We start from the raw sequence: 26577 nt of genomic DNA, 5'->3' as shown, positions 1-26577 counted from the left end.
TTGAAGGCATTCAGGCTCAGAATAATTAAGTGATTTTCGTGAATTCATGAAGGAAATAAGTGGCTGGATTCTAGGCCAGATGCTTGCTGCTAGACTTTATAAATGCATAATGCATTTCCATTAATCTAAGTATATGTATGCAAAACATATTTATAACACTCTTTCATGGACAGGAATAGTCTCTATTTTGTTATTACTGATATTTAAAAAATATTTTACTCTTTCTTATTACAGAAGTAATACGTGCTGATTGTAAAAATACAAATATATACCACCTAAAAGAAGAAAAACAGCCCTATAGGGTCTCATTATGAAATGACGAAGGAAAGGCACAAGCTGAGACCTGGAGAAGGTATCTGGGTGTCCTCAGGCAGCCATACTTCCCCTCAGCAGCTGCTGCTCAAGCAAGTGCTGCCATTGACTTCTCCTGCCTCATTGGTACACAGCAGTGGGAAATGCAGTTTGGGAGAGATCAATGTAATTGGTGCAATAGCCTGAAAGCTAAATGCTGTTTTGCTCACTTAGCCCTGTGCTCACATGGGTTGGTGTTCGACATGACGGGGCGGGGGGCGGTCCATGTTCAGGTCCATGGGCCGAGGAGCAACATTTGAATCCTCCACCTGAGAACCTCGAGCTCCACCCCCCGTAATGGTTTCTAGGTCTCACACTCTCATCTAAGTCTGAGGCGGGAGGGATTCCCAGAGTTCTAGCTCAACAGTCTTTAGCACTGGCTCACCTTTCTTGCCTCTGAGATTCCCTGATGGTCTGATTTCTGGAAACTGGGCAATTGCCATGCTTGTAAGACCAAGGTGGAGCATTAACTAGTTCATTTTGACATTCAACAAATATTTCTTCAGGGCTTTCTGTGTACCCTCTGTCCATTGTGTCTAATTTTGGTTGGATTGTGTCCCCCCCACCCCGTTGTGTCTAATTTCAGATTCCAATCCTCCCCAGTAAACTCCTCTAAACTCACCATTGTTGTGAAGTAGCATGCACGAGGTATTTTAGTAGGAAAGAGCTAAGAACCTGATGAGTGTGTTGGTGGGAAGGGGTTGGAGAAGCCATTGCCATCAGAACCAAGAGATATCATCCAACAGGTAGGCAAAGAACAAGATTCTTATACCTGCTTAAGTCTCAGCAAGCACTTCAGCCCTCAAAGGGACGTCTCTTCTCTAAACTCAATTCAACTCTATAGACATTATGCCCTGAGGGAGAACAGTGAGGGTGGAGGCACACGGTCTTGATTTCTACCCTCACAGAGCTTGAAGTATCTAGCAGGCCAGGCAAGATATGGACCCAAACATCTACCATGCAAAACTGAAAGTGATAAGGGTCATTGAGAGCAATACCTAACAACTGCCTATTAGGTATTACTCTCAAGACATGGAGATTATTCCCAGCCAGGCTGGGTGAATCTGGAAGAGCTTTTGGAGAGAAGGTGGCATTTGAAAGGACCCTATCAGTCTATTCCATCCCCCTGAAGTTGGCTTCTCTAGATCTGGTATTGTTCTGAGATGTGACCAGTACCTGGTTTCAGCTGGAAAGGAGGCCAGTGATGTGTGAGGAGGTAAATCAAGGTACACAGAGACTAAAGAACTATTTCTAACATCACACAGCTATCAGTGTCAACTCTGAGATTTGAACCCAAGATGTTAATGTCAGAGCCCAAGTACTTAACCATGAGACTACACTACCCAGGATCTCCCAGACTTGCACTGAGCAACAGTTTGATGATGCCCAATACCATTGGATACTACCTCTGGCTGCTGTTATGTACCTGTGGATTTGTAGAGACCCACAATCAGCAGGAAGGACAAAAAGCCTCTGTCCCAGGTCCAGCAGTTCACTGGCACTCTTACTCATTCCTGTGCTGGCCCTCCAATTTGACCCATTGTCTGCTCTACACTGGAGTCCAGTACTGGCAACTCCCCAGATCCTGACTCATTGCCTCCTTGGCTCCGGATGCCTGCTCTGTGCCCTGAACTCTCCTAAGTCACCACCCTGCCTGTGCATTCTCATTTGGATCTCACACAATCAGAGCTACATTTGTTGTAAAGAACTGTAGATGGTTTGAACCAGTGGAGCTGAGCATCTTTGTTTGTCTCTAGGGGATCACTAAAGCCCAGCGTGAGTTTAACAATTACACGAACATGCTAATAGCAGCTACTTTTATTGGGTGTCTAACACTTGCCGGAACTTGATATACATTCTATCTCTAAACCTTTCATCAACCCAACACACTGGGTATTATTACACTCATTTTACAGGGCAGGAAACTGAAATTCAGAGAGGTTAGACAGAGGTTAAGCATCTTGCTCAAAGTTCCATAGCTGGTAGGTGCTAGAGCAGAGGTATGAATCCAGGAGTGGGTAGCACAGACATAGTGCATTGTGTCCCACCGAACTCGTGAGATAGGTTGGCTCATACATATCCTGATAGTGTCAGGTGGGGAACTTTGCACTGGCCTGTTAAGCAGTGAGATGGATTCATAACTGGTTGCCAAAGGTTGCAAATTGAAGGGCGGATGCTAACCTGGAAAAAGGACAGTGTTGGCAGTCCAGGCACCATAGTGAGATGCTAACAAATGTGGAAATGTGGAAAACAAGGTTGCTCTCTGAGAGTTAAACTAACAGCAGAGATGAGTGTGCAGGAGAGGAGTTGGGCGAGGCTCAGCATCAATCACAGGGACCTCTGTGCAGTCGCCATGATTGAGGACTGGCATGTGTTGTGATTTAGTAAGTGGAACCTGAATAGATTTGATCGTGTCTTGTTTAGAGAACTATTTTACAAACATGTGGGAGACATTTATAAGTAGTACTAGAGGCCCAGTGCACAAAATTTGCGCATGGGGGCGGGCGGGGAGGGTCCCCTCAGTCCAGCCTGCACCCTCTCCAATCTGGAACCCCTCGGGGGATGTCCAACTGCCGGTTTAGGCCCGATCCCAGGGATCGGGCCTAAACTGGCAGTCGGACATTCTTCTCACAATCCTGGACTGCTGGCTCCTAACCGCTCACCTGTTTGCCTGCCTGATCACCCCTAAATGCTTCTGCCTGCTGGCCTGATCGCCCCCAACAGACCCTCCCCGCCAGCCTGGTTGCCCCCAACTGCACCCCCTACCGACCTGGTCGCCCCACGTAGCCTGCTGCTTGGTCGTTTGGTCGCCCCTCACTAACCCCCCTGTGGGGCCTGGTTGCCCCACACAGCCTGTTCAGTCGTCCATTCAGTTGTGATGGTCACTTAGGCTTTTATATAGATAGATAAGAAAGGGCAGGCGGAGGAGCAGGAACCTGGCAGCAAGAACCTGGCAGCAGCACCTGGGGAATAGGACACTGGAATGCTGTCACCAGAAGGAAGGGGTATGTGTGGCGAGGTGAGGAAGGTGTCTTAGACCTCTCTCTAAAAAGGTCTGCTGAGAGTTCCTTCAAGACTGTCTTTTTCTCCAGTTCCAGGTACATCAGAACAACTTTTGATTGGCTCCCCTAATATTCAGAGAGTGGCCAGGGTGCGCGTTCATGGAGGACGAGAGCATTCCTCAGTCTAATTAGAATGGAAAGATCTGTCGTAAATGAAAATGACCTGGCAGTCTCACCCGCTTCAGTCTTCTGTGGGCTTGAGTGTCACGAGTCAGCCTTGCTGAATCTGATCTGATAGATCAGATTGGGCAATCCTAAACGCATGCTGGTGATGCCTCCCTTGGTGTTGTTGGGAGAGAGTCACCCCGCAGGTGCTACCAGGCGCCTATGATTTCGCTTTCTGCCTGTGACAGACTCTAGTGGCATTTCTGAGAGCTCTCTCCATGGCCTTCTCTTAGTCTCCAGTTTACCAAGGCTTTGCAGAGTATTGAACCATATCAACCTGGATGACATTTAATATAATTTTTCTTGGATTCCCCCAACCCACGAGTATAAGAAGTGACCTAGTATTAACTGTGTAGAAAGACTGAGGGTGTCATGGAAAAGTCAACCATATGGAAGGATCTCATCCACAATAGCAACCAATCCCACAGACTCTCCAGGAATAAACCTAACAAGCAATGTGTGAGATGTATATATTTAACAAACAACAACTCTTCAGCTTTACTGAAAAGAATAAGGGAATACCTACATAAATGGAGAGACACATCATGTTTATAAAATGTACTTAGGATGTCACTTCTTCCCAAATTAATCTATAAACTTGATTTCAAAAATTGGAGGCAATTTTTATAGGCTTTGACAGGCTGATTCTAAAGTTCATGTGGGAAAGAAAATGAGCTGAAAAAGTCAAGAAAACCTTAAAAAATAACAACAGAGGACTATCTCTACCAGGCATAGAAATATAATGTGAAGCAAGTAATGAAAATAGTGTGGCATTGGTGCAGAAACAGACAAACAGAGCAATGGGGCAATAAACGGAGACTAGAAACAGACTAGGTATCTATGGGGATTTATTTACTTGTTTATTTTTTATATGGGAATTTACTTTATGAAAAAGATAGCATTTGAAATCAGTGGAGGAATAATGGCTACTTAAGAATGATGTTGGAAATATTACTATCTAATCAGAGAAAAGTAAACCACCACCAAATACTTTACAGAAAACTAAACTAAACCAAATGGATTAGGGACATACATGTTAAAAAATAACCTATGATATTATTCAAACTGCCCAATAAACATATGCAAAGATGCTCAAATTCACTAAGAATCTGAAGTAAAAATTAAAAATGACTGTGAAGTACCATTAAAAAAAACTTACCTGGTAAAATAAAAAATAAATGGTAATATCTTGGGTTAGCAAGGGTGAGGAGAAATGAACACTGTTGGGAGGACAGTAAATTATTAAAACTTATTTGGAAGTTAGTTGGGCAATGATATCTGTCAAAATAATAAAACGAAGTGCATGCTTTTTTGATAAAGTAATTCCACTTCTGGAATATATCCTAAGGAAATGGGCAAAGAGCTATGCACAAGAAAATTCATTTGTAATAGCAAAAAGCTACATAAGCCTAAAGGTCCATCAGGAGAAGGGTGGTTAAAAACCATGAAATGATGTTCAGACCATGGAATTTTACAGGTAGGCCATAAAGTCTGGAAACATAGATTAAAGTCATTTTGTCATATATTGAATATAATAATACTAGTAATTACCTATTATGTTTCCAGATTTGGTGGTGTGTGGAAAGTTAGGAATGAGGTAGACCGACATGTAGTATGTGGACAGATTTCAGGCCATGATGGAAGTGAAAAACACAAATTGTACTGCACCATCCTATTTCTACAGAGATGTGTGTGTCTCCACAATGTATGCAGAGTCAAGGAGAGGACCTAGTCGGGTGCACACTAGATTGTTTGTCTGCATTCCTACTTCTCTCTTTCTTTTTTTTGGACTTATTATAAAGTTTGTTGTAATAACAACAACCAAGTGCCAGAGTTTTGCTGTCCATAAGCATGCTGTGGATAGGCGGTCACTAATCCCCAGGGTCCTGTCCAGTGTGCCTGGCTCTGAGCCAAGCTAGTCCGACCCTTGGTAAGAGAGGCTGCAGCTTATGACCTGATAATGGAAATACTTGGATTCATGCCCAGAGGACGCCAATACACACACACACACAAACACAGACACACACACACGCTCTCTCATTTGTTTACATATAGTTCCACATGAATTGGGCGATATACGTGTCCCCATATGTGCACACTCCCATGCACACCTGCGCACATGTATAGACAGACTCATACTCACATACCTATTCACATGTAAATTCTCTTTCACTTATTCACATGTATTTGTACATATATGCACATGCACATGCATAGATACACATATAATATGCTGCTTCATGCTGATGCATACTTCACTATGTGCTTATATATTTGCAAATATCTACACACAATTACATAAATGAAAACAGTATCATTCATGTACACTCACTCTTAAATACTTTCTCATATTTTTACATATATACATACATATATACATACACATATACATGCCCATTCATACTTATACATATTCACATGTACATTTATAACCAGAAATGTACATACTTATTCCTACGCATGGCCATACACATTTCCCTTTGAGGTTACATGTGCAAATACATTCAAACTAGCATATACTTATGCACATGCCTATGTGCACATTTGTACAAACAACCCCACAATACACTCATGTGCATGTATGCTACTCAGACACATAGAGGCTGTAGTGCACACTCGTAGTACGTGTGTCCAGACAAGCTGGTGGTTCCTGGAAGATTCTAGCTCCCGATCTTGCTCTTGGAGACTGCCGGAGGGAGACTCTCCATCAGGAGCCCCTTCCCACCTCTCCCTCATTCACTTCTGTTCCAACTTCTACCTTTGTCTTGCTGCTCAGACTTAAAGAGAATCCCTGGAAAGGTCAGGTGAAGGACAGGCAGCCTCCGCCCTCCGCTGATCTGGAATGGATCGAGGCCATTGCCGCTTTGCTGGCTGCCTGTCTCTGCTCTCAGGTCTGGTGAATAAGGCCAGGCCCTGGGAAGCAGACAGTCAAGCTCGGGGACTCCAGCTGTTTATAGAGCTGCTGGCACTCCTGCTGCTCCTGCAGAGCAGACACAACCTGGGGAGTTTCTGGCACAGGATACGTCCATATTACCAGGGACCCAGGGTGCGCAACTGCTCTTCACGTGATTGGAGAGGCAGAGCCCCGGCCTGGAACTGGGGCCTAAACATGTCTGTTCAATAAGTTTCCTTTCGGCCTTGGCCTGTTTGGCTCAGTGGATAGAGCATCGGGCCCATGGACTGAAAGGTCCTGGGTTAGATACTGGTCAAGGGCACATACCTTGGTTGCAGGCTTGATCCCTGGTCCTGGTAGGGGCGCATGAAGGAGGCAACCAATCGATGTGTCTCTCTTACATCGATGTTTCTCTCTCTGTCTCTCCTCCTCCCTTTCACTCTCCTTAAAAATCAATGGAAAAATATCCTCAGGTGAGGATTTTTAAAACATTTTTTTTCAGCTCTAACTCCCTATGACCAAAGCTTTCTGATCCGTAGTTTCCTTATCTGTAAAATGGGAATAACATTTCCTGCCCCAGGGGGGCTGCTGTGAGTCTAAAGGAGAGGGTATATGCAGAAGTACTCCGCATACTGCCTAGCACACAGTGGCGTTTAATGTGTGGTTGTTGCTGTTGTGTTCTGAGTGACAAGGGAAGAGGCTCGGATGGGAAAGTGGCCCACATGGTTTGGTTGGTGGGAGCTGAGGGAGAAAGAGTTGAAGGGAGAGTCACCCTTGGCTGCTGCAGAGAGCACCCATTCCATGCTCTGTGACCTCGTGACCTTGCTCAAGTGATGTCACCATTAGTCATCAGATTCCCTTTCTGTAAAACAAAGAACTGACTTAGATGGTTTCTTAAGTTTTTTGCTAGTTCTGAGATTTTTAGATTGTTTTCCTCCCCTAAATCATCTACAAAGCAAATTAAACACATATAGGTCATTAAGAACCCAGTGTGGGGAAAATCACAGTACTGTGGATGTGCAAGCTGGAGAATGGCAAGTCCTTCCTACTTTGGATTAACTTTAATAAGTAAGAGGGACCTCTCCCAAGGAAGCACATCATTGCCAATCCTGCATTTCCTGCCTAAGATCGTTGATCTCCTCCCTGGGGGCCTCGCTAGTTATCTCCTTATGAAAGTTGACAACCCTTTGCAGTAATGTGAACAAGACTCATTGGAAGCCTGAACTAGCCTGGCACAGGTGGACGTCCAGAAATGGGTGCTTTAGAGGACTTTATGGAAGTACCGTCTATAGTACTTGGTTACTGGCTTTTCTTACTCTGCTCATAAAGAGATGACTTTATTTTAATCCTCACCTGAAGATGTGTTTATTGATTTTATTTTTCCATTGATTTTTAAAGAGAGTGGAAAGGAGGGGGAGAGACAGAGAGAGAGAAACATTGACGTGAGAAAGACACATCAATTGGTTGCCTCCTGCACCCATCCCGACCAGGGCTGGGATTGAGCCTGCAACCCAGGTACACGCCCTTGACCAGAATCAAACATGACATCCTTCTTCCTTGGGCTGATGCTCTATACACTGAGTCAAACTGGCTAGGGCTACTTATTGATTTTAGAAAGAGAAGAAGGAAGAGAGAGAGAGAAACATTGATGTGAGACAACACTCCAACCAATTAAGCCACCAGCCAGGGCATAAAAAGATGACTATAAATGTCCTTTGTTATTTTCTCACAAGTGAAATCACTCCCTTCAAAACAAGCATAATAGATTATTTTTGTTTTCAAGGAGTGAGAAAAACATTTAAAGTTTCATTGTATCTATTTATAATTACTAATGTAATATTTACTCCTTGTAGAAATTTAAAAAATATAGAAATGCTTAAAGAAGAAAATAAAATTACCCATCAGTCTATGATACAGGGATAATTGCTTTTAACATTTTAGTATTTTTTCTTCTAGCCTTTTTTTTCTAGTGTAATTTATTTTAAACTTTCTACTATGGGACTTTTTAAAAAAATATATTTTATTGATATTTTACAGAGAGGAAGGGAGAGGGATAGAGAGTTAGAAACATCGATGAGAGAGAAACATGATCAGCTGCCTCCTGCACACCCCCTACTGGGGATGTGCTCACAACCAAGGTACATGCCCTTGACCGGAATCGAACCTGGGACCCTTCAGTCCACACGTTGAAGCTCTATCCACTGAGCCAAACCGGTTAGGGCTATGGGACTTTTTAAGTACATACAAAAGTAGAGAGTAGAGTAGAATCAACCCAACATATCCATGTCAGCTTCTATACCCAGTCTTCTGCTATTCTGCAGTTGCACTTGAACTTTACAAGTAAGTCTTTACGTTTTCTTTTCATCTAAAACTTTAGCCCATTGATATGATGTTGTTTTTGTAATCCTGAGTGTTTGGCATGTGCAAGCCCTGCTGGCTCTTTGGCCATTTTCAGATATATGTGCTCACCTAAAACATGGAATAGGGCAGTAAAAATGTTGAGTTGCTATACCACCGGAAACCTGCAAGCACACCAGATCCCCCACCTCCTTGGGAAGCCCAATGCAGAGGGGAACTATTTCAGGGAGCGAGAGATGTCCCACAGGAAATAGCAGCTTGTGTTTTGATTCACTCACCATAGTTGTCTCAGCAATGGAACCAAAGCTGTTGATGAAAATGTTGCAGCTCACATTCACCGGGGGACCTGCCAAACAAGAGAGATACCTGCTTTAGCTCCATAGTCATGAAGAAACCCACAGGACAGGACCCGTGCCTGAAACACTGACCTCAGGGATGGACACCCCTTGGTGAGGAGCCCCTTGCTTGTTCTCCACCCCACCTCCGAGCATCTGGGACTCCCAGCCACACCGCTCTGCCAGATTTCCCTGGTCCCCGAGTGAGCACCAGGTACAGAGCACCAGTGTCTGAGCTGGGATGTACTTTGATTAACACAGGATGATTCATCTTCCTGCCATATGGTTGAAATCCCTTCCCCAAACCTCACCGGCTGCCTTCTAATTTGTGGCTGAAATGTATTTACGGCTACAACATTTGGAGGCCATCTTGGGAATCACAAAGAACAGTGAGTTCCTTGCCTTGAACTTACGAACCACAAATGATTGCCTGAAAGGGTGTTGATGGGAATTACCAGCTGAGGAATCCAGAGGGAACCTCAAGGGAAGTCCATAAGTCTTTGTTAAATACTTCCTAGGCAGGGTTTTTGAATCCTGCTGCAAAAGATAGGAGAGAAGTGGAGGAATATTTGCTCTTTGGAATCATATTGCTAGAGGGACTTCTGTCCAGTTGAAGCTAAATATCTTCTTTTTATGCTATTAATTATAGCACTTAGCATTTATTGAGCATTACAGGGTTTGCTGCTGGGCTGAGTTTTGCTAACATGGATCTCCTATCCTCTCAGTGACTCCATGAGGAGGCATGGTTATTACCTCCATTTTACAGATGAGGAAACAGAGGCTCAGAGAGGTTTTTTGTCCTGAGCCATACAGTTAGTAAATAGACAAGTCAGAGTTTGAATTCAGATTTGTCTAATTCCAAAGCGAATGGTCTTCAAGGCTGTACTTGTAAAAATGAGGTTGAGAGAAAGGAAGTGTCATGCTCAAGGTCATATAGTGGCAGAATCCAGGATTTTAAGCACTGGGCATCCACATGAGCTGACAAAAGGGCCAGCCTAAATAACCAGAAAGAAATGTGAGACTGTGGCTAAGAGTGACATAAGCAGTAGGATCCTGGATACAAGAGAAGTTCTGGAGACTGAGGTATTAGGGAGGAACTCATGAAGGTGATGACCTTGAACTGACCTTGAAGGTGGGTAAGACTTAGATTATAGGTCATAATCCTGCACTTGAAGATTGCAATGTGCAATTTGTGAAATTTTCAGGTCCACTTTCTTGTTGATCCCCATGAGGGCCTGTGGTAGGCAAGACAAACTTACTGTCCCTGCTGTTCAAGTGGAGCACAGAGAGTCTTAGCAACTCACTTGGGCTGATTTAGCCAGCAAGTGGTAGAGCCAAGACTTGAACCCAACTTTCTGATTGTGGAAAGAAGGAAGCAGATATCCTAGTGTCCTGTTACCATGTCCTCTCTGTCCCTCTTGAAAAAGTAGCCCAAGCATTTCACCCAAGCTCAGCCAAGATTTCCTTCTTTTCAGAAGTCTTGGTGTAGAGGGTGGGACTCAGTCTGGTGGTGAGAATCCAGGTTTTCCCTCCAGGGGAGTGAGGATCCCTGGGTTTTGGACACAGCTCAGTGCTCATTGGCTGTTTCACCTCAGGCCCGCCCCTTCCTTGTTCTGGGTTGCAGTTTCCCCATCAATCTGGGAGAGTAGCTCCTTATCTGGGTAGTCACTCTGTGCTCCAGTGGTTTGGAATTCCCTTATGGAAGCTAGTCATTCAACTAACAAGGTTATAAGACTTCAGGTCTGGGAGGTTTCTTAAAGGTCACCCGAACTGATGTGCAGGCAGGGCTGTTGGAGGTAGCATCACCAGGAGAACTAGTTAAACTGCAGATTCCTCAGCCCAACCCCAGACCCAGTGAAGCCAAATCTCTGGAGATTAGCCCAGAATCTATATTGTAATGAGCTCCCTGGGTGACTCTCATGCGCAGCCAGGTGTAGGAACCTGCTATACCAGCTACCCTCTCAAAGCTCAGTGCTTGAACACCCCCAGTAGTGGGAACTCATTTTGTCTTGAGTGGTCCGTTCCATGGTGATAGCTCTGTCTGCTAAAAAATGTCTCTTATGCTGAGTGGACATCTGCCTCCTTGTCACTTCCACCTAAACGAAGGCCCATTAGATTTTTTTTCTTTCTCATTTAGACTCAGACCCAGGTTTTTCTTTCATTTAGCCTCATACCATTAAGATGCCCCAAAGAGTTACTGCCTGTGCCTTGAATCACGTGCACAGACTTCCCACCCAGCCCCTGCAGTGTCTGGCACTGTGATTCCCCTATAAAGTAGGTCCTGATTTATGTGTGCGAGAGGGCGCCTGCCCAGAAGACCCCATGGGGAGGTGAGAGTCATTGACATACATCTGAAATGAAATTATCCTCAAGAAAATTACAATCTGGCTGCCTTTGGCAGCAGGATAATGTATATATTTCATTAAATATTAAAGTTTAATTTTGCTTTTGTGTACGTGTTTGCATCAGGCTGTGCCCCTGATCCTGGGAACCATTGTCCGACAGAGTCTTGGAGGAGATGCAGACTATCAGAGCCGGAGGGGCCTCGGCTGCTGGATCATTTCGAAGATGTGGAAACAGAGGCCTGGTAAGTGATTCACTCTGGGTCACACGCATCAGGTAAGTAGTGGGCATTCTAGAACAATGCAGGCCTCTTCCTATTGTGTTGGGGTCTCAGAGGCCTTCTCAGGAGCTCTGTAGTTTGTGTGGGGCTTTGGAGGAATCTTATTGGTGTCTGGGTAGAAGTGTGAAGGGACCATGGGCATCAGGGGCTGGAGGTCCCCTCCTCATGCCAGTGTTTCAGTCCGTAACACCAGGGAGAGAGAAACCTTGTTTCCAGCTCCAGGCTGGGTTCCGGGAAGCTGTACCTTGCTCAGAGCCCTACTTGGAGGGGACTGAAGGAGCTAGAGATGACACAGTGTCGGGAGACTAAGATGATCTAGATCTGTAGATTTTTGGGTCCAAGTGTTAGAGGAAGGCTTTCAGAGTGGGGAGAGACTGGGCCCTGATTCAATGGTTTTATAGTCTGGGTGAAATTTTATTTCTTAAAGATGTTCACTGCTAAGTAAGTAAGCCAGTAAATAAAAGAATAAATGACCAGCATTAGATAAAGAACTGAGTCAGAGTAGCTAGCTGGGTTAACGTCCCTACAGCCTCGACAGCATGACTCAGGAGTCATTTAACTGCTCTAAACCTTAGCACATTTGTTGGTTCGTTCGCTCATTCATTCATTCATTCATTCATTCACAAAAGGTTCATTGAGGGCCTTTTATGTGCCAGGTGCAATGGTATGCACAAAGGATACCTAACACCTGAACCCGGGATGCATACATATTCAACAAAGGAGTCCCTCTTTTCTCAGGAGAGCAAGACCACGGCACTCAGTATGGAGTTCTGAGAGTGTCCACTAGGGGGCGTAGTGGACTGGAATTCCTGAAAACTGGACACAACCTGATGGTCAATTCTCCAATGTGTTTGATTTAGACAACGGCGTTTCTAAAATTTGTGACTTAGCTGCCAACCTTAAAGATTTCACAAAATCCCAGACTCAAGTCTTGGAGGGCCAGCATCCCAGGGCCTGTGTTTCTACCAGGCAGTTACTACTGCCAGAGCTGAGAAGTAGGTACCCTTAGACTAGCCCTGTGTTCTCTAGTTTTCTTTTCTCATGTTCCTCCTGCCTCACTCATGTGCCATATCTGTCTGGTTCCTCTGAGATTGAGACCCTGGTGAAGGGCTTGGGCCCAGTGCTATGTATGACAGCAGCTTTGGTCCTGACTTACCTGTCCTTGAGGGGACCAAGGTTATGCTAACAGTGCTGGGAGATGTGGCCTTGGGAATAAAGTGCTGGGGGAGCGAAGGAGCCTCGAGATAAGCAGGGTGGAGGTGGGCCCTAACCTCAGTGTGTCTCTCAGACAGTTTTCTACCTGCAGAGCACTGAGAATGGGGGTAAAGTGAGCAAATACTAGGAAGCCATACCAGCTGTCACCTCCCTTGTTTGGTTTTGGACTTGAGCTAAAAGGAGTAGTGAGGAAGGGCATCTGGAATCAAGATTGATGAGGAGGCTGACAGTGGGTGCTTGAAATAAGATTTTTGCAGGGGTGCTGGGAGGAAGGTTCGTGAGCACAGGCTCCTGGGAGGTCCTAGGACTGCACCTGCGGGGTTCTGCTCAGCAGTGTGAGGTGGGGACAGCCTCCTAAGGCACCAATGGGAACCGACTCCCTCTTGTTGAGATCTCCCAGGACTGTGAGAGCTAAAAGAAACCCCTCAGGTCACCTTGGGGAGGGTTTGTAAATTGGCTACCCATAAGGCATATTTGGCTCACAACAAACATGTTCTGTTTGAATGCACATATTTTAGGAATCAGGAAACTTTGCATAAATCTTCATTTCTGGCTCTTCTCGGAATACTGGGTGACCTGGCAACACGGGGCCTACATTCCAGTTGGGTAACTGTGGGCGGGGCTAAGAAGAGGCTGTCCCCTTTAGAGGGCCTGCACCTCTATTTCTCCATAGTCTCTACCACTCCCTATTGCTTTCCCCTGGCTCCCCTCACTCACTGAAGTTACCTACCTAATTCCTGTAGGCATTTGAAATTGTGACTCTGGTTTAGACTAGAAAGTTTCAAAAATTATTTGTTAATCCCTGGGACCTTTTCAGGAGGTGAATTTCAGTTGGATGTCTCTTATCTAAAACAAATAGAAGTGGACCGCTCGAGGAGAAGCAGAGTGGTCTTGGTCACTGTGCTCTCTGCTCCTCCCTTTGGGAGCACATGGTGGGAGCCCCAGAGCTCCCACAGATAGCCAGCTTCATCACTGCAGAGATGAGGAAATTGAGGCCCAGAGAGAGGAAGAGGGTTATCAGAGTTCAGAGAGTGAGTTTGTGCCTGAACCAAACCTGACCCCGTTTCTTTACATGTCAAGTTTATCTATCTGTCTGTTATACCAGAGGTAGCAAGTAGGTTTCAACTCACACACAGATTCCTGGCAGCCAGGGGGCTGTTAAGTTTGAGTGCGGTTTGGGTGGGTGTGGTGGAGGAGCAGTCCGAACGGATTAATAGCATCTGCCTAGGGCAGAGGGGTGTCCTGGGCTCCTGACATGTATGTACCATCCAATCCCATGCTGCTTACTTTTAATCTAGGAAAACAGATGCCTGGGGATCTGGAAGGAAAGTTTTCTCTACCTTTAAAATTGGGCCTGATCCTGGCATCATATCCAGAGGTTCTCCCCATGAGCTTATCCAGGAAGTCCGAGGGAGACATGGGCTTGGGCGCGGAGCGGGCGGCATCAGCCTCCTTAGAAGCAGCAAGGCTAAGAAAGGAGAGAGGAGAGCAGAGGGTTAACGGTGGCCCTTTCTTATGCGTGGTCAGATCCCAGCCTGGCCCAAGAAATAGGTAATATGGGTCCTTAATGAGGGAAGGCCCAGGCTAAATTGTTTATCCAGCCCAAATATCAGCCGGCGTGGGATCCTGGCAGGCAGCCGAGTGTCTGACCGCTGCTGAGACGCTGCTGCCTTTTCTAAGGCTGCAGCCTGGGGATCAGAGCAATCACACTTGGCTGCAGGTCTCCCCAGGAGAGGGGAGAGGAGGTTGAAGGGCTAACCTCCCGCTAGGCCCAGCCCTGTGTTTTGGGTGCCTGAGCCCTGCCCCATGGGTCCATGGAACAGTGAAAGAATCTTAGAGATCAAGTAGTCCCAGATTTCCCCAAAGTTTCTCTTCAGAATTGGTCACTAGTTGAAAAAAAGAAAAGTTGCCTAAGTCAAGCGCATTCAGGAACATAAATTTAAACAGGCATCTTTACCTGAGGTCTTCTCAGAGCCTTTAACAAGCTTAGATGCTATATGTATGGGACTAGTATCTCATGAAACACACACTTTAGAAAACCTCAGTTGGGAAAATGGAGGCACAGCTGGTGGGAGGGACCGGCCCCCCATTCCCACTCAACGAAGTGCTTTCAGGCTCTTATTCACACCATAGCAAGAGTTACTGAGGTCTAAGGACAGTGGCCCCCCACCTGCTGCTCTCAGTCAAAGGCGCGCAGAGTTCTAGAGGAGTCAAAATCGTCAGCCTCAGGGTTGGAGGACAACCATTTGTGCAAATGAGCTTTTCTAGTCCTGAAATGCCACCAGGAGTCCCCTGAGCTAGGCACCCTGTCGTGTCTGCTGAGGGGCTGGTACCTTAGAGGGAGTGCAGGTATAGAGACGTGCGCCTGTGTTTGCCAACTAGGACATTGGCTCCCCAAACATTTGCTCTCCACCCCTCTTGTTCATGCCCCGGCTCCTTTTCTGATCTTATCAGTCCTGTTAAAGTGATCACCTCTAATGGAGGACTCTCAAATTGATGTCCCCATGCCAGCTTCTCGCTGGAACCCCCTTTCCTCATTTGCAGACACCTGCAGGGCGTGTCCATCTAGACATCCTGTCTGTGCCTCCGGTTCCTCTCCCACCCTGCATGCCACAGCTTTCTTCCTAAACTTGCTTCTCCAGACCGCAGCGTCCTCAGATGCCCCGACATCTCCCCATCCTCTAGGACTGGAAGCATCCCAACGATCTTATCTCCTTGGCTCCCTCTCCTCGCACACCCCATCACTCAGCAGGTCCTGGCCATGCTACCTCGCAGTATAGTTACTTGTGTTTGTGTCTTAAGACCAGGAGTCATGGTGCTTTTATTTATTTATTGTTTGTTCTTTTAATCTCCTACTGTGTCCATGATGGTGTTTCAAAAACATAATTGGTGCTCAGTAATTGCACAGTAAATGAGTGACTGAATAATTTGCTACTTTAATCAAATATCCTGGCGAGTAGTATATTCGTAAATATGCATATGTGGATCAACAATTTAAAAGTGATTAGACTATTATATCCATTAATCAAAAACTACTGAAAGCAATGCCTGGTATTCCTTTGAAGATTCAGAAGGCATTCCAGGGTGATATAGACACTCATGTGTAATAATCTGGAGGTCCCTTATTCATAGACTGAAGAGCTAGTTTTGATTGACAGGACAAATGCGTTTTACTGTTTTCATGTGTGTGACTATGGATGTTTGTGAGTTTGTGTGAAGTGGATGAGTTTTCAGGTGTGATGTGTATGCATGTTATGTGTACAGCTGTGTGGGTGAGGATGGATGTGTGGGGATTAGAGTGTGCATGGGGGTGTTTGTGGATGGATAGTGGATCCTGTTACATAGATTTGTATGTGCAAAAATGTGAATACCTGGGATCATGGTGAAGTATGCTATTAAGTGTGACATTTAGTGTGGGCATTTTTGTGTGTGTATATGTGTATGGATTATAGGGTATGAATGTATAAGATGCCTTTGTGTATGTATGTATGTGGTGTGTACATTGCATGTGTGTGCTTCTCAAATGCATTGTGAGATGTAAAATAGGATAGTGCAAAAAAGAGTGAAAAGAATGGGTGATTTGGAATCAATGATGTCTCATACTAACTGTGTGACCTTGGGGAAGTTACTTAACATCTCTGAACTTTAGTTGCCTCATATGTCATTTTAGTTTTACACAAGGAGTAGCTGACGTAGCACAGGTAAAAAGCAACACCTAGTTCTTGGAACAGAGCAGACATTCAGTATGTTGTCTTGCTCTTGACTTGTTGTGTGTGTGATTGTGTGTGTGCGTGTGTGTGTGTGTGTGTGTGTGTGTGTGTGTGTTTGAAGCAGTTCAGAACCAGTCTGGGGACTTCTTTGGGTCCCACTGCTTTCAGCTGCACCACGGACCCCACGTGGCTGGGACATGCTGCCAGGTACCTTCCATGGCCCACAGGTAGTAAGTACCACATTCCCAGCCTCTTCTCCATTCAGCACCAGACTCACAGTTGCCCTGCGGCTCTGGTGTGAGCAAAGGGGACCACAAGCAGGCAGCTGGTGATTTACGACTTTTCTGCGGCTGTAATTCACTTCTAGAACCTCTCCAAGAATGGCAGTTATGAAGCTTTCATAAGCTCCTGTTCCCTGTCCAGCCCCTCTCTCAGATAATAAGATTTGAGAACATAGTACTCCCTCCCAGCAGTTACTAGAGCACAGGTGATCTCATGGCCCTTAGGCCTCTTTCATAAGCCTGAATCTTATTAGGTGGCCCAGTGAGAAAATGAATTCACCCCAAATTATTCCTCACCATTTGCTATTAGCAAAATGTGCCATTTAATACCTGAATCCTCCCCAGTGCTGAAGAGTCCTCTGGTTACCTGAGCTTGAGTGTCTGAAAGGTACTTGCAGCCTGGTCACCTGGTACAGACTCACGGGAGGGGTGAGCTGAACTGGAGGGGATGGAGACTCTGAGAGGTTAGGTAACTGGCCTCAGGTCACACAACACTTTAATGAGAGAAGGAATTAGAGCACAAATTTTCAAGTGTTGACTCACCCAATGGTACCATGTATGGGAAAGCCTTTTATAAATGGTGAAGAGGATAAATCATGGTAGCCACTATTATTTCTAATTGTTTTTGAAGCTTGTTATATTCTATTACATCCAAGAAAATCAAAACATGTGTCTGACTTCCAGCAACCCTATGTATACAATTCTGAATTTATCACACCTAAAAATGGAGGAGAAATTGCTGTGAATTACCAAATGAGCCTCTGTTTTGCAAAGTGATTGACGGAAGTCTTTGAAACTTTGCGGTTCTCTAGTCCATACCCTCCCATGTATCATGTAACAGTGGTTTCTAAATTGCCTTGTTTCTTTTAAAACTACCCTTGTAAAAAAGGGGACTTTATATTACACCACTCACAAATGAACAACCAGTATTACTTGCCATAATAGAAATAACCACGGTAGTGAATACAGTGAAAACAAAAAGAGAACAGAAGTTTAAAATTTAATGTAAATGATGTTGATTGCTAACAGGACTACCTCTTACTGCCCTGTCTGAAATTTCCTCAATTCTTTGTGAATTACAAAGGCTCCATTTTAATGTCAAAATAGCCACACCCCTCCACTTGACAATCATTGTACCTTTCTGTCTATCTTTAGATACTGTCCACAAAATTAGTTCAAGCTCCCCTGTAGTAAATCTGTTCTCTGTGCACCTGTGCAGAGTAAACAGGCATTAACGGGCCCTTGCTGCACAGTTGGAACCACTACCTGTGCTGAATGCAGACATCTGCTGATAGACTCAGCTACTGGACAGAGAAGCTGGGGATGGAGCCAAGCCATGAAACATGTGATTGTTAGGATTTGCTGACCCTGTACAAGTATTTGGAAGTGATGCAAATTGTTTCAGGGATTACTGCAATGCAATGTAGTGAATCAGACTTAGTTTAGACAGTTTTGATTATAGTAATTTCCAGAAAGACAGTGAGGTCTTCTGGGACCAAGTGTTCTGCCCCTTGTAGAGAATGCTTATGATGGTGGCTGACTGGATGGAGGTAAACTATCACCATTCAGTTAGGGGATTTGTCACCCAGGAGACTTAGGTACTTGACCTCCAATTTTTTAAAAAAATGTTTTTTATTGATGAGAGAGAGAGAGAGAGAGACAGAGAGAGAGAGACAGACATGGATCAGCCGCCTCTTTCACACCTCTACTAGGGATCAAGCTTGAAACTAGGCATATTCTCTGATCTGGAAATGAACTGGTGACCTTTTGGTACATGGAATGATGCTCAACCAACCAGAGCCACACCAGCCCAGCAAGGACCTCCTGTGTGACCTCCTCTGAGTCACTCCCCCTTTTGCTTTCAGTTTCCCAAGCTATAAAATGAGGGGGTTAGAATAATCTCTAGGAGTCCTACTGGCCCTAAATCATCATTTTATTAGTCTACAATATTCTTTCTTTTTTACACATCTGGTCTTGGGATTTGAATTTCTCAGAACTCCTTTGTGGGAATCTGAGCGTGTTCATGTCTTGGTTTTCCCCCATCCAGTCTCAAGATTTCTCCCCAGTGGACCAACTCATTTTTCAGGGATTTGTTGGAAGAAAGGCCAGATCAATGCTTAGATTCTCATTCTTCAGTTGCGACATCAGTTGGAAATAGGGAATCAATATGGAGCTGTCAATCTGAATTTCAAATGAGCTGGGGGTAGCAATGATACTGGGGAGAAACAGTTTCAATCACACCCTGCATGGCACCACACCTCCAAGAACCATCTGGGTTAGCAGAGAGGGTCCCCCCATGAGATTCCATCTCTGCAGTTCACCATGGGCAGAGAAGTCAGGAGCTCAGGGGTGGGAAAGGAGAGGAAAGGCAAGGCGAAGACAGAGTGTAAGTGGCTGAGGATAACCAAGGGAGGGACAGGTAGAGCTGGGGAGGGAGCTGGAGGTGCGGACTTAGAAGGGAAGGAAGATGGGGGTGGGGAGAGGAAGAGGCAAGTGAGAAAGTGGAGGTGTTTGAGGTATGGCAGTGAGCACAGGGGACAGGCACCCGACTGCACTTGGTGGAAGTGTGGGAGTTTCCAAGAGGCACGTGGAGAAAGTGGCGTTTTACAGTAAAGCTTGAAGGCTGGGAATGAAGTTGGCCTGGAAGAAAGAGAGAGGAAGAGTGTTTTGGGTAGAAGGAACAGCGCGTGTAAAGTCTAGAGGCGAGAAAGGGCTTGGAGAACAGAAAGTTTCGTGTGTGTATGAGAGAGGAAAGTAGGGAGAGAAGGAAAGAAAGAGGGAGGAGAGAGAGAGATTGAGAACAAGGATAAGAGGTGAGGATGGAACGCTGAGTCTGTGCGGTTGGAAGTAGTAGGGCTGGAACCCAGTTCTCTGCTTTACCATGGGTCTGAAAGCTCAAGGAAGATTATCCCTCCTTAATCCCTTTGCAGTAAAAACAATCCATCCAGTTTCTCAGTTGTTTCTGGTTACAGTGACTTGTGGCCTGGCCAAGCTTGGGAAATGGGTCCAAAGGCACCTCCAAAGACACCTTACCTGCAACTTGCCCTCTGACTGAGGCTAGAATGTCTGTTCCCTGTGCTTGGTCAGAGAGGTAGTCCAATGAACTGGTGCTTATTTTGTGTAGAAATAATCTGGTCAACTAGTCAAGGTCATTTGAAGGTCAGCCCTGTGTTGCCATGGGCATTTACTTAATACACAGTTATGAAGGTCACTGTGGAATAGAGCAGAACACATTAAAATGGGGGCTGAGAACCCCGGGGGTAGTCTTGGCTCTGTTTCTAGCTTTCTGTGTGGTCTTGGGCTAATTCTTCTTCCCGGATGGTCCTCAGTTTCTTCTTCTATGAAGTGGCAGTTCAGGATTAGGTCAGGCGCAGGGGACAGTTTTACCTTGTGTGCCCACTCCATTCTGGCAGTGGCTTCCCAGAGAAGCATTCTGGGGTCCAGCCCAGCAGGGAAGGGTAGCAGGATGGTCACCACTCTCTGCCAAGGGACTACATTGCAGAGTGGAGGCTTGTCTCATTTCTACGGGCCCTCTTGCTCAAAAAGCCTCTGATCCTGATGGATTAAGCACTCACTGCACGCATGAGGCACCGTGGGGGAGACACCGATAAGTATGCCTCCGCCTCCATGTGGGCAGAGTTTGAGTCTGTCTTGTTCAGTGCCTGGCGTGCAGCGGCAGTCATCATTGGTTGAATAGCCTCTGCCCTCTGATTGTTTATAGTCCAGCAGGTAGAATAGATGAGGCACAGAAACAATTATAAGAAGTTGCCACCCAGCCTCGGGGGCATAATTGGACTGCCATGGTAGTTCAGAGGAGGGAGGCGGGGACAGATCAGGTAATTTTCCCGAGTTTTATTAATTAAGAAAGACCCAACATTTGGCAATGTTCCTGTTGTGTATTTGGGAGAGAAAGCTTTCTGCTGCCCATGGGCTGTCCTGGGGAAAGGTGGTGGGAAGGCTCTGGTGACCTAGGCTCCCGGGGAGGGTGGGGCTGAGTGAAGCTAGCACTCTCTGGCCTTATGGGCCGAACCACCGTCCTGTCCCTGGCTCTGACACCCAGGGACTTTTGGGTTTTGGGCAGCACGAGCCCTGCTTGGTACTCTCAGCTTTTCCTGTAGGGTTGGAAGTAGTTGCATCCTCAGGTCAACATCTGGCTTCCCCCGGCCAGCTGTGCAATTTGGATTTTATCTGATTGCAGGAAGGGGCTTAGGCTGACATGCTTAGGCCTGACATTTTATTACTCTCATTCCATGATCTGCTAAGCACCATGGGAATGTCACAGTTGTCATGCTCTGAGCCCAATTTTCCCAGGGACCAAGACATCCTCCCTACTTCCTCACTCACCTCCCACCTCCCACAGCTCTATCTGCCTCCTATAAAGAACTTTTTCCTGGGTGAAAATCACAGGCTTAGTAAAATAAAATCTTGGAACTTTGCATCTGGTTCTTCCCTTGCCCCCAGGGAAGTGTGATTCTCCAGGGATCTCTCACACTCCTTATAACTTCTTCCAGTTGCCCCTCTGGCTAGCTTTCCAACCCCTAACTCTCCTGCTTTAGTTGCTGTTCCCCACCAAGCAGGACCAGCTGCAGGGTGAGGAGAATGAGGTGCCTAGCAAAATTTAAGGAGGCACTCACTCTCAGGGTTGTGTAAGTGGCAGCTCTGCACTCTCAGGGCCCGAGAAGGAATGCCACCTTAAATGCTGTGCCCTGGTTCACTTGCCTCACCCCAGTCCTGCTACAAAATCATAGACCCTCAAACCCAGTCATGGAGGGTAGGATTTCCTGTAGATAATCCCATGTATTCAGCTGGAGAGGAGTTTCTACTTCTCACAGCCTCTCATTTTATTTCCAAAAAGCTTCGCTTTTATTTTCTTGTTTGGTGGCAAAAAACACCGTTACATATCTTATCGTTTTGTCCTGCCAAACAGCAGGTGAGGTAGGGACGTCTGTCCCCATTTTACAATAAAATTGAGACAGAAGATGCGTGTCTTGATGTAGCTCTGGCATACCACACGGCTTTGGTTAAGTCATGTCGATGTTTTCCCTTTCTCACTTCTCCTTCCCCTGTGTGCGTGTTTCAAGGCTGGAATCGTGGCAGTCCTTGGCTCAGCCGTCAGCTCTCTGACCTTCCTTCCCCTTGGCATTGAGGTGATCAGGTGTCATGTAGACAAGACCCCGAAAGAATGATTTTTGCAAGCTTCTTTCCAGGCTCTTAATAAATATGGTTTTCATGAAGCACGGAGCCTGGCACATGCTCAGGGATCAATAAATATTTGTTAAATGGGTGACATACACCTTGTATTCCAGAGGAGGTTGAACTCAGCCGCGCAGGGGCTTGGCATCGGTGATGTGATTTGACTGGAGTAAAGAGCCCCACATTCTGCCCCTTTCGTCAGTCCCTGGGGGAAATACCTGATGTCCTCTGGGAAAATCCAAGGCAGGAAAACAAGAAACGAAGCCATCCCTTTTCTTTTAGGAGCATCCACAGCCTCTCACAGAATGACTCAGGCTAGCGGGCCAGGTCAAACCTATGTCTGCATGTGAACCTTACACTTCTCCCCATCTAGGTCGCTAGTTATAATTCTACAGTGACCATCTCACTTGGCCCTGGCCATCCCTGTATGTCTCACTTGGGGACATTTTTTGGTGCCTCTGACTCTCTTGGCTTAAGCCTGTGGACATCAAGAAGGCCCCCAGATGAGTCAGGGGTGGGGAACCTTTTTTCTGCCAACGGCCATTTAGATATTTATGACATCATTCAAGCGCTGTACAAAACTATCAAGTTAAAAATTAGCCTGCTATATTTGGTCAAACATTTAATTAACTCACCCCTAATGCTTTGGCAGGGCCAGGCCAAATGATTTTGCAGGTCTTATATGGCCCACAGGCCTGACGTTCCCCACCCGTGAATTACAATGCGAGGAGTCCAGCGGGATTCTTCAGAGGCTTGGATGCTGAAGAGCAGGCCTGCGGGGGTTACTCTGCTGGAGTCAAAGCTCTCAGCAGGCCCCGCATCATCAGCATGCATCCCACGAGCTGGACAGGAGAGCAAATGGCTCTCATTACCTTCAATGCCGCTTTCTTTTTAATCAGATAAATCTCACTGGGAAAGTACCTCTTTGCAGAGAATGGAGCTCAGGGCTTCTGGACAAAAAGTTTGGGGAAAAAAGATTGCATTAATCAGCAGGGATTGGTTATTTGAGGTTGCAGAGACTTGGGAGTATAAATATTGAGGAGAAGTAATAATAGGATGAAAACAGATACAGACATGATATTAGCTAATGATAGCAATAGCTGCCATTCCCTTAATACTAACTGTGTGCTGGGTACTTTAGATATGTCACTGCATTTAATCTTCCCAACATTCCTATGAAGATGACATTGTTGCCTCCACATTACAGGTGAGAACGGCGACACTTGCGTTTTTAGAGGTTTAGCTGAGGTCGTACAGCTTGTAAATGGCAGAGCTCCCCGGGCAGCTGGTCTCTAAAGCCCACACTATTAACCACTATACTCTATTGACTCTTCCAAGTGCTAGTGATTTACAAAGTCCCTCTGAGGACCTGCACTAGTCCACAATAGAAACGTATGCAAGGCTCTTCAGAGCTGCAAGTGAGAGTTCAGGGGGCTCCAGGAACTGGAAACTATGGACAGAGAACAATGCTACGATCACGTGCACACCGATAACGCCTTCAGTTTATATGGCACTTCCAAATCCATCACTGCATTTGATCCTCATACCATCCCCTGGCAGCATCCCCATGGACAGGTGCTGACACGGAGGCTCACCTGAAAGGTTAAGGGTCTCGGGTGGCAGGGCCAGAATGTGACCAAGGTCTCCCTCCAGATCTGCTCTGGGGCATCTTCCGCTTGACTATCTTCAGTTCATTCCCAAATGACTGGAAGGGGGAGGGCGAGCCCTTCTTGACTATTTATTAAATCGTCTCTCAGAATTTCTCTGCAGTCAGTTTGCCTTTCATTTTCTTTTTCTCCATCTCAGTTCACTCATCTTTAAAATACAACCTGCCTTTACCAATTGTAGGTGGATTATTTTTTTTTTAAGAGAGAAACATCGATTTGTTGTTCCACTTATTTATTCATTCCTTGGTTGATTCTTGTATGTGCCCGGACTGGGGATATAACTCACACCCTTGGCATATTGGGATGATGTTCTAACCAATTGAGATACCTGGCCAGCGCCTTGCAGATGTTGTTTGAATGGCAAAAGCTCATAGTGCTTTTACAGATGCTGTGGAGATAAACTCTTTTTATTCTCAGAAAGAGTTTATTTCCATTCACTAGGCATGTTGAGACAATCCTCATTTCATTGGAGATAGTATTAATGTATTACTTCATTTATTTACTTATTTATCCAGAATAATCATGGCTGCCTACTGTATGTCAGACATCAAACTAGGTGATTGAATAGAATATAAATGATAAAATAAAACCAGCTAGCCCTCACTGAGTGGTTACACAGTACCAGGCATTACACTAAAAGCTTTATCTGCAATAGTTAATCCTGAATGTAATCCTATGGGTTGGGTATCATTATTCCCATTTTAGTGATGAAGAAACTGAGGGTCATAGAGGTTAAGTAACATATCCAGTTACCTCTGACCCCACAGACTTCTCTCTTATCTCTATCAGTAATAGACACCTATATCATAAAGAGGTAATATGCAAATTAACCCTCACACCCTCACAAGATGTGACCAGGCCGGCAAGGGGGTTAGTGAGGGATGACCAAACGACTGAACAGCAGGCTGCATGGGGCAACCAGGCCAGTGGGGGGCCCATGAGGGGCGACCAGGCTGGCAGGGGGGGCAGTTAGGGGCGACCAGGCAGGCAACCAGGTGAGCGATTAGGAGCCAGCGGTCCAGGATTGTGAGAGGGATGTCCGACAGGGATGTCAGGCCTGGGATCGGGCCTAAACTGGCAGTCGGACATCCCTCAAGGGGTCCTGGATTGGAGAGGGTACAGGCTGGGCTGAGAGGACTCCCTCCCATGCACAAAGTTTGTGCACCAGGCCTCTAGTATGTCATAACCCTTGCTTTCCACGAGCTCCGAAACTAATAGAGAAAAACCTATGTGAAGACAAGCAAGTGCTTGAATCCAGACCCTATTAAAAAAACACATATCTTTTCCCCTCCCAAGTCTATACTAGTTCAAACCTTCAGTGAAAACCAAGCCAGGTTGCAATGAACCCATGGGAAATGCATCAGCAAAACGGGCTGTTTATCCCAGAGAAAACATGTTTTCATAAAGTGAAGACCATGTGTGTGGTCTTTAAGGATCCAACAGACTGATTCAAAGGAGAATGCTGAGAAAATAAATCCTTTTCACTGGGCACTGAGGAAAAATGGTTTTAGATTGTAGAAAGAGCCACTTGGATTAAAATCTGAAGTTGCCTTTAATAAACTGACTGACTAGGTCTGGCTAGGCAGCTCAGTCGGTGGGAGCATCATCCTGTACACTGGGAATCAAACACCAAAGGTTGCACGTTCGATTCCCAGTCAGGGCACATACCCAAGTTGCAGGTTTGATTCCCGGTTGGGGTGCATACAGGAGGCAACCTACTGATGTTTCTCTCTCACATCAGTGTTTCTCTCTCTCTCTGTCTCCCTCCCTGCCTCTCTCTAAAATCAATATAAAAAATAAATAAACTGAGTGACTAATCTTCAGAAAGAGAACACTTAACTGTGGGCTGAGAGGGTTAGGTGAAGTGGGTATTTGCATGTAAATAAAGAATTTACGGAAGCTTGGGGCTCTAATCAAGCTCTAAATAGCCTGGCCCTCTGTTGATTCCCTGAGTCCTCAAGACAGAAAGCTGCAGCTCTGCTCAGTGGATTGGAACTTCTTTGTCTCACTCAGCAGGTTCCAAAGTCTTGGGGAAGAAGTAGGGAGAAGAGTCTTAGAATTATGGGACCTGATCATCTTGTGCATTTAAAAGAACAGACATTTATTGAGCACCTGCTATATCAGTAAATGAATGACCGAATTAAGACTGTAATGTCAGTGGGGATGATCCTCTTCATTTTATAGACAAGGAAACAGACTTAGAGATGAACTAGCAATGATAGCAATCACTACCAACGATTGATCTCTAAGTGCCATGCACCGAGCTTTTCCACACGTGCTTACTAATCCACCCAACAACTCTGTGAGGTAGGTACCATTGTCTTGTCTATTTTTCAGATGAGGAAACTGATGCCTGGAGAGGTTAAAAGCCTAATCAAGGTGCTTAGGTGGCGGAGTGGATACACGAATCTAAATGAGGTAGAATTTGGCATAAGTTTTGGAGCAGCTGTTCAAATGTGCTAGAACAGCTCGCTCAACTCGAACATGCATTGTTGTAAGTTCCTGCTGCTCTGTGGTTTAGTATAAGCTTCTGCAAGGAGTATTTACAGAGCAGGATGTAGGAGAAGACGTGTGAGTGAAGCCTGTGGGACTTAATGAGATGAAAGGAAGGTAGATGGATGATGAGGGAAGGATAAGGAGCTGTGGCTAGTGTCCCTTCCTGGTTTCAGGATGAAGGGGGCAAAAGGACCACAGAGGTTACTGCTCAGTCTTTCTTTCCCTTCT

At 45.7% G+C, this 26577-nt stretch overlaps 1 protein-coding gene across 2 annotated transcripts in view; it reads right to left on the bottom strand.

Moving 5' to 3' along the window:
• Nucleotides 1–26577, bottom strand: part of GLRA1 (glycine receptor alpha 1) — a 62940-nt gene that overhangs the window by 17162 nt on the left and 19201 nt on the right. For both annotated transcript variants that reach the window (XM_070417105.1, XM_070417106.1), the window contains exons 2-3: nucleotides 14343–14470; nucleotides 9108–9175 (exon numbers count right to left, since the gene is read on the bottom strand). In XM_070417105.1, the coding sequence (XP_070273206.1) occupies nucleotides 9108–9175; nucleotides 14343–14470 (196 nt within the window). The remainder of the gene's footprint in view (nucleotides 1–9107; nucleotides 9176–14342; nucleotides 14471–26577) is intronic.

Source organism: Myotis yumanensis, unplaced genomic scaffold (assembly GCF_028538775.1).
Source record: "Myotis yumanensis isolate MYYU_CA2020_CCGP unplaced genomic scaffold, mMyoYum1.0.hap1 SCAF_5, whole genome shotgun sequence".
NCBI classification, from domain to species: domain Eukaryota; kingdom Metazoa; phylum Chordata; class Mammalia; order Chiroptera; family Vespertilionidae; genus Myotis; species Myotis yumanensis.
Note: the sequence above shows the minus strand (reverse complement) of the source record. Positions and strands in the feature narration are given on the sequence as shown.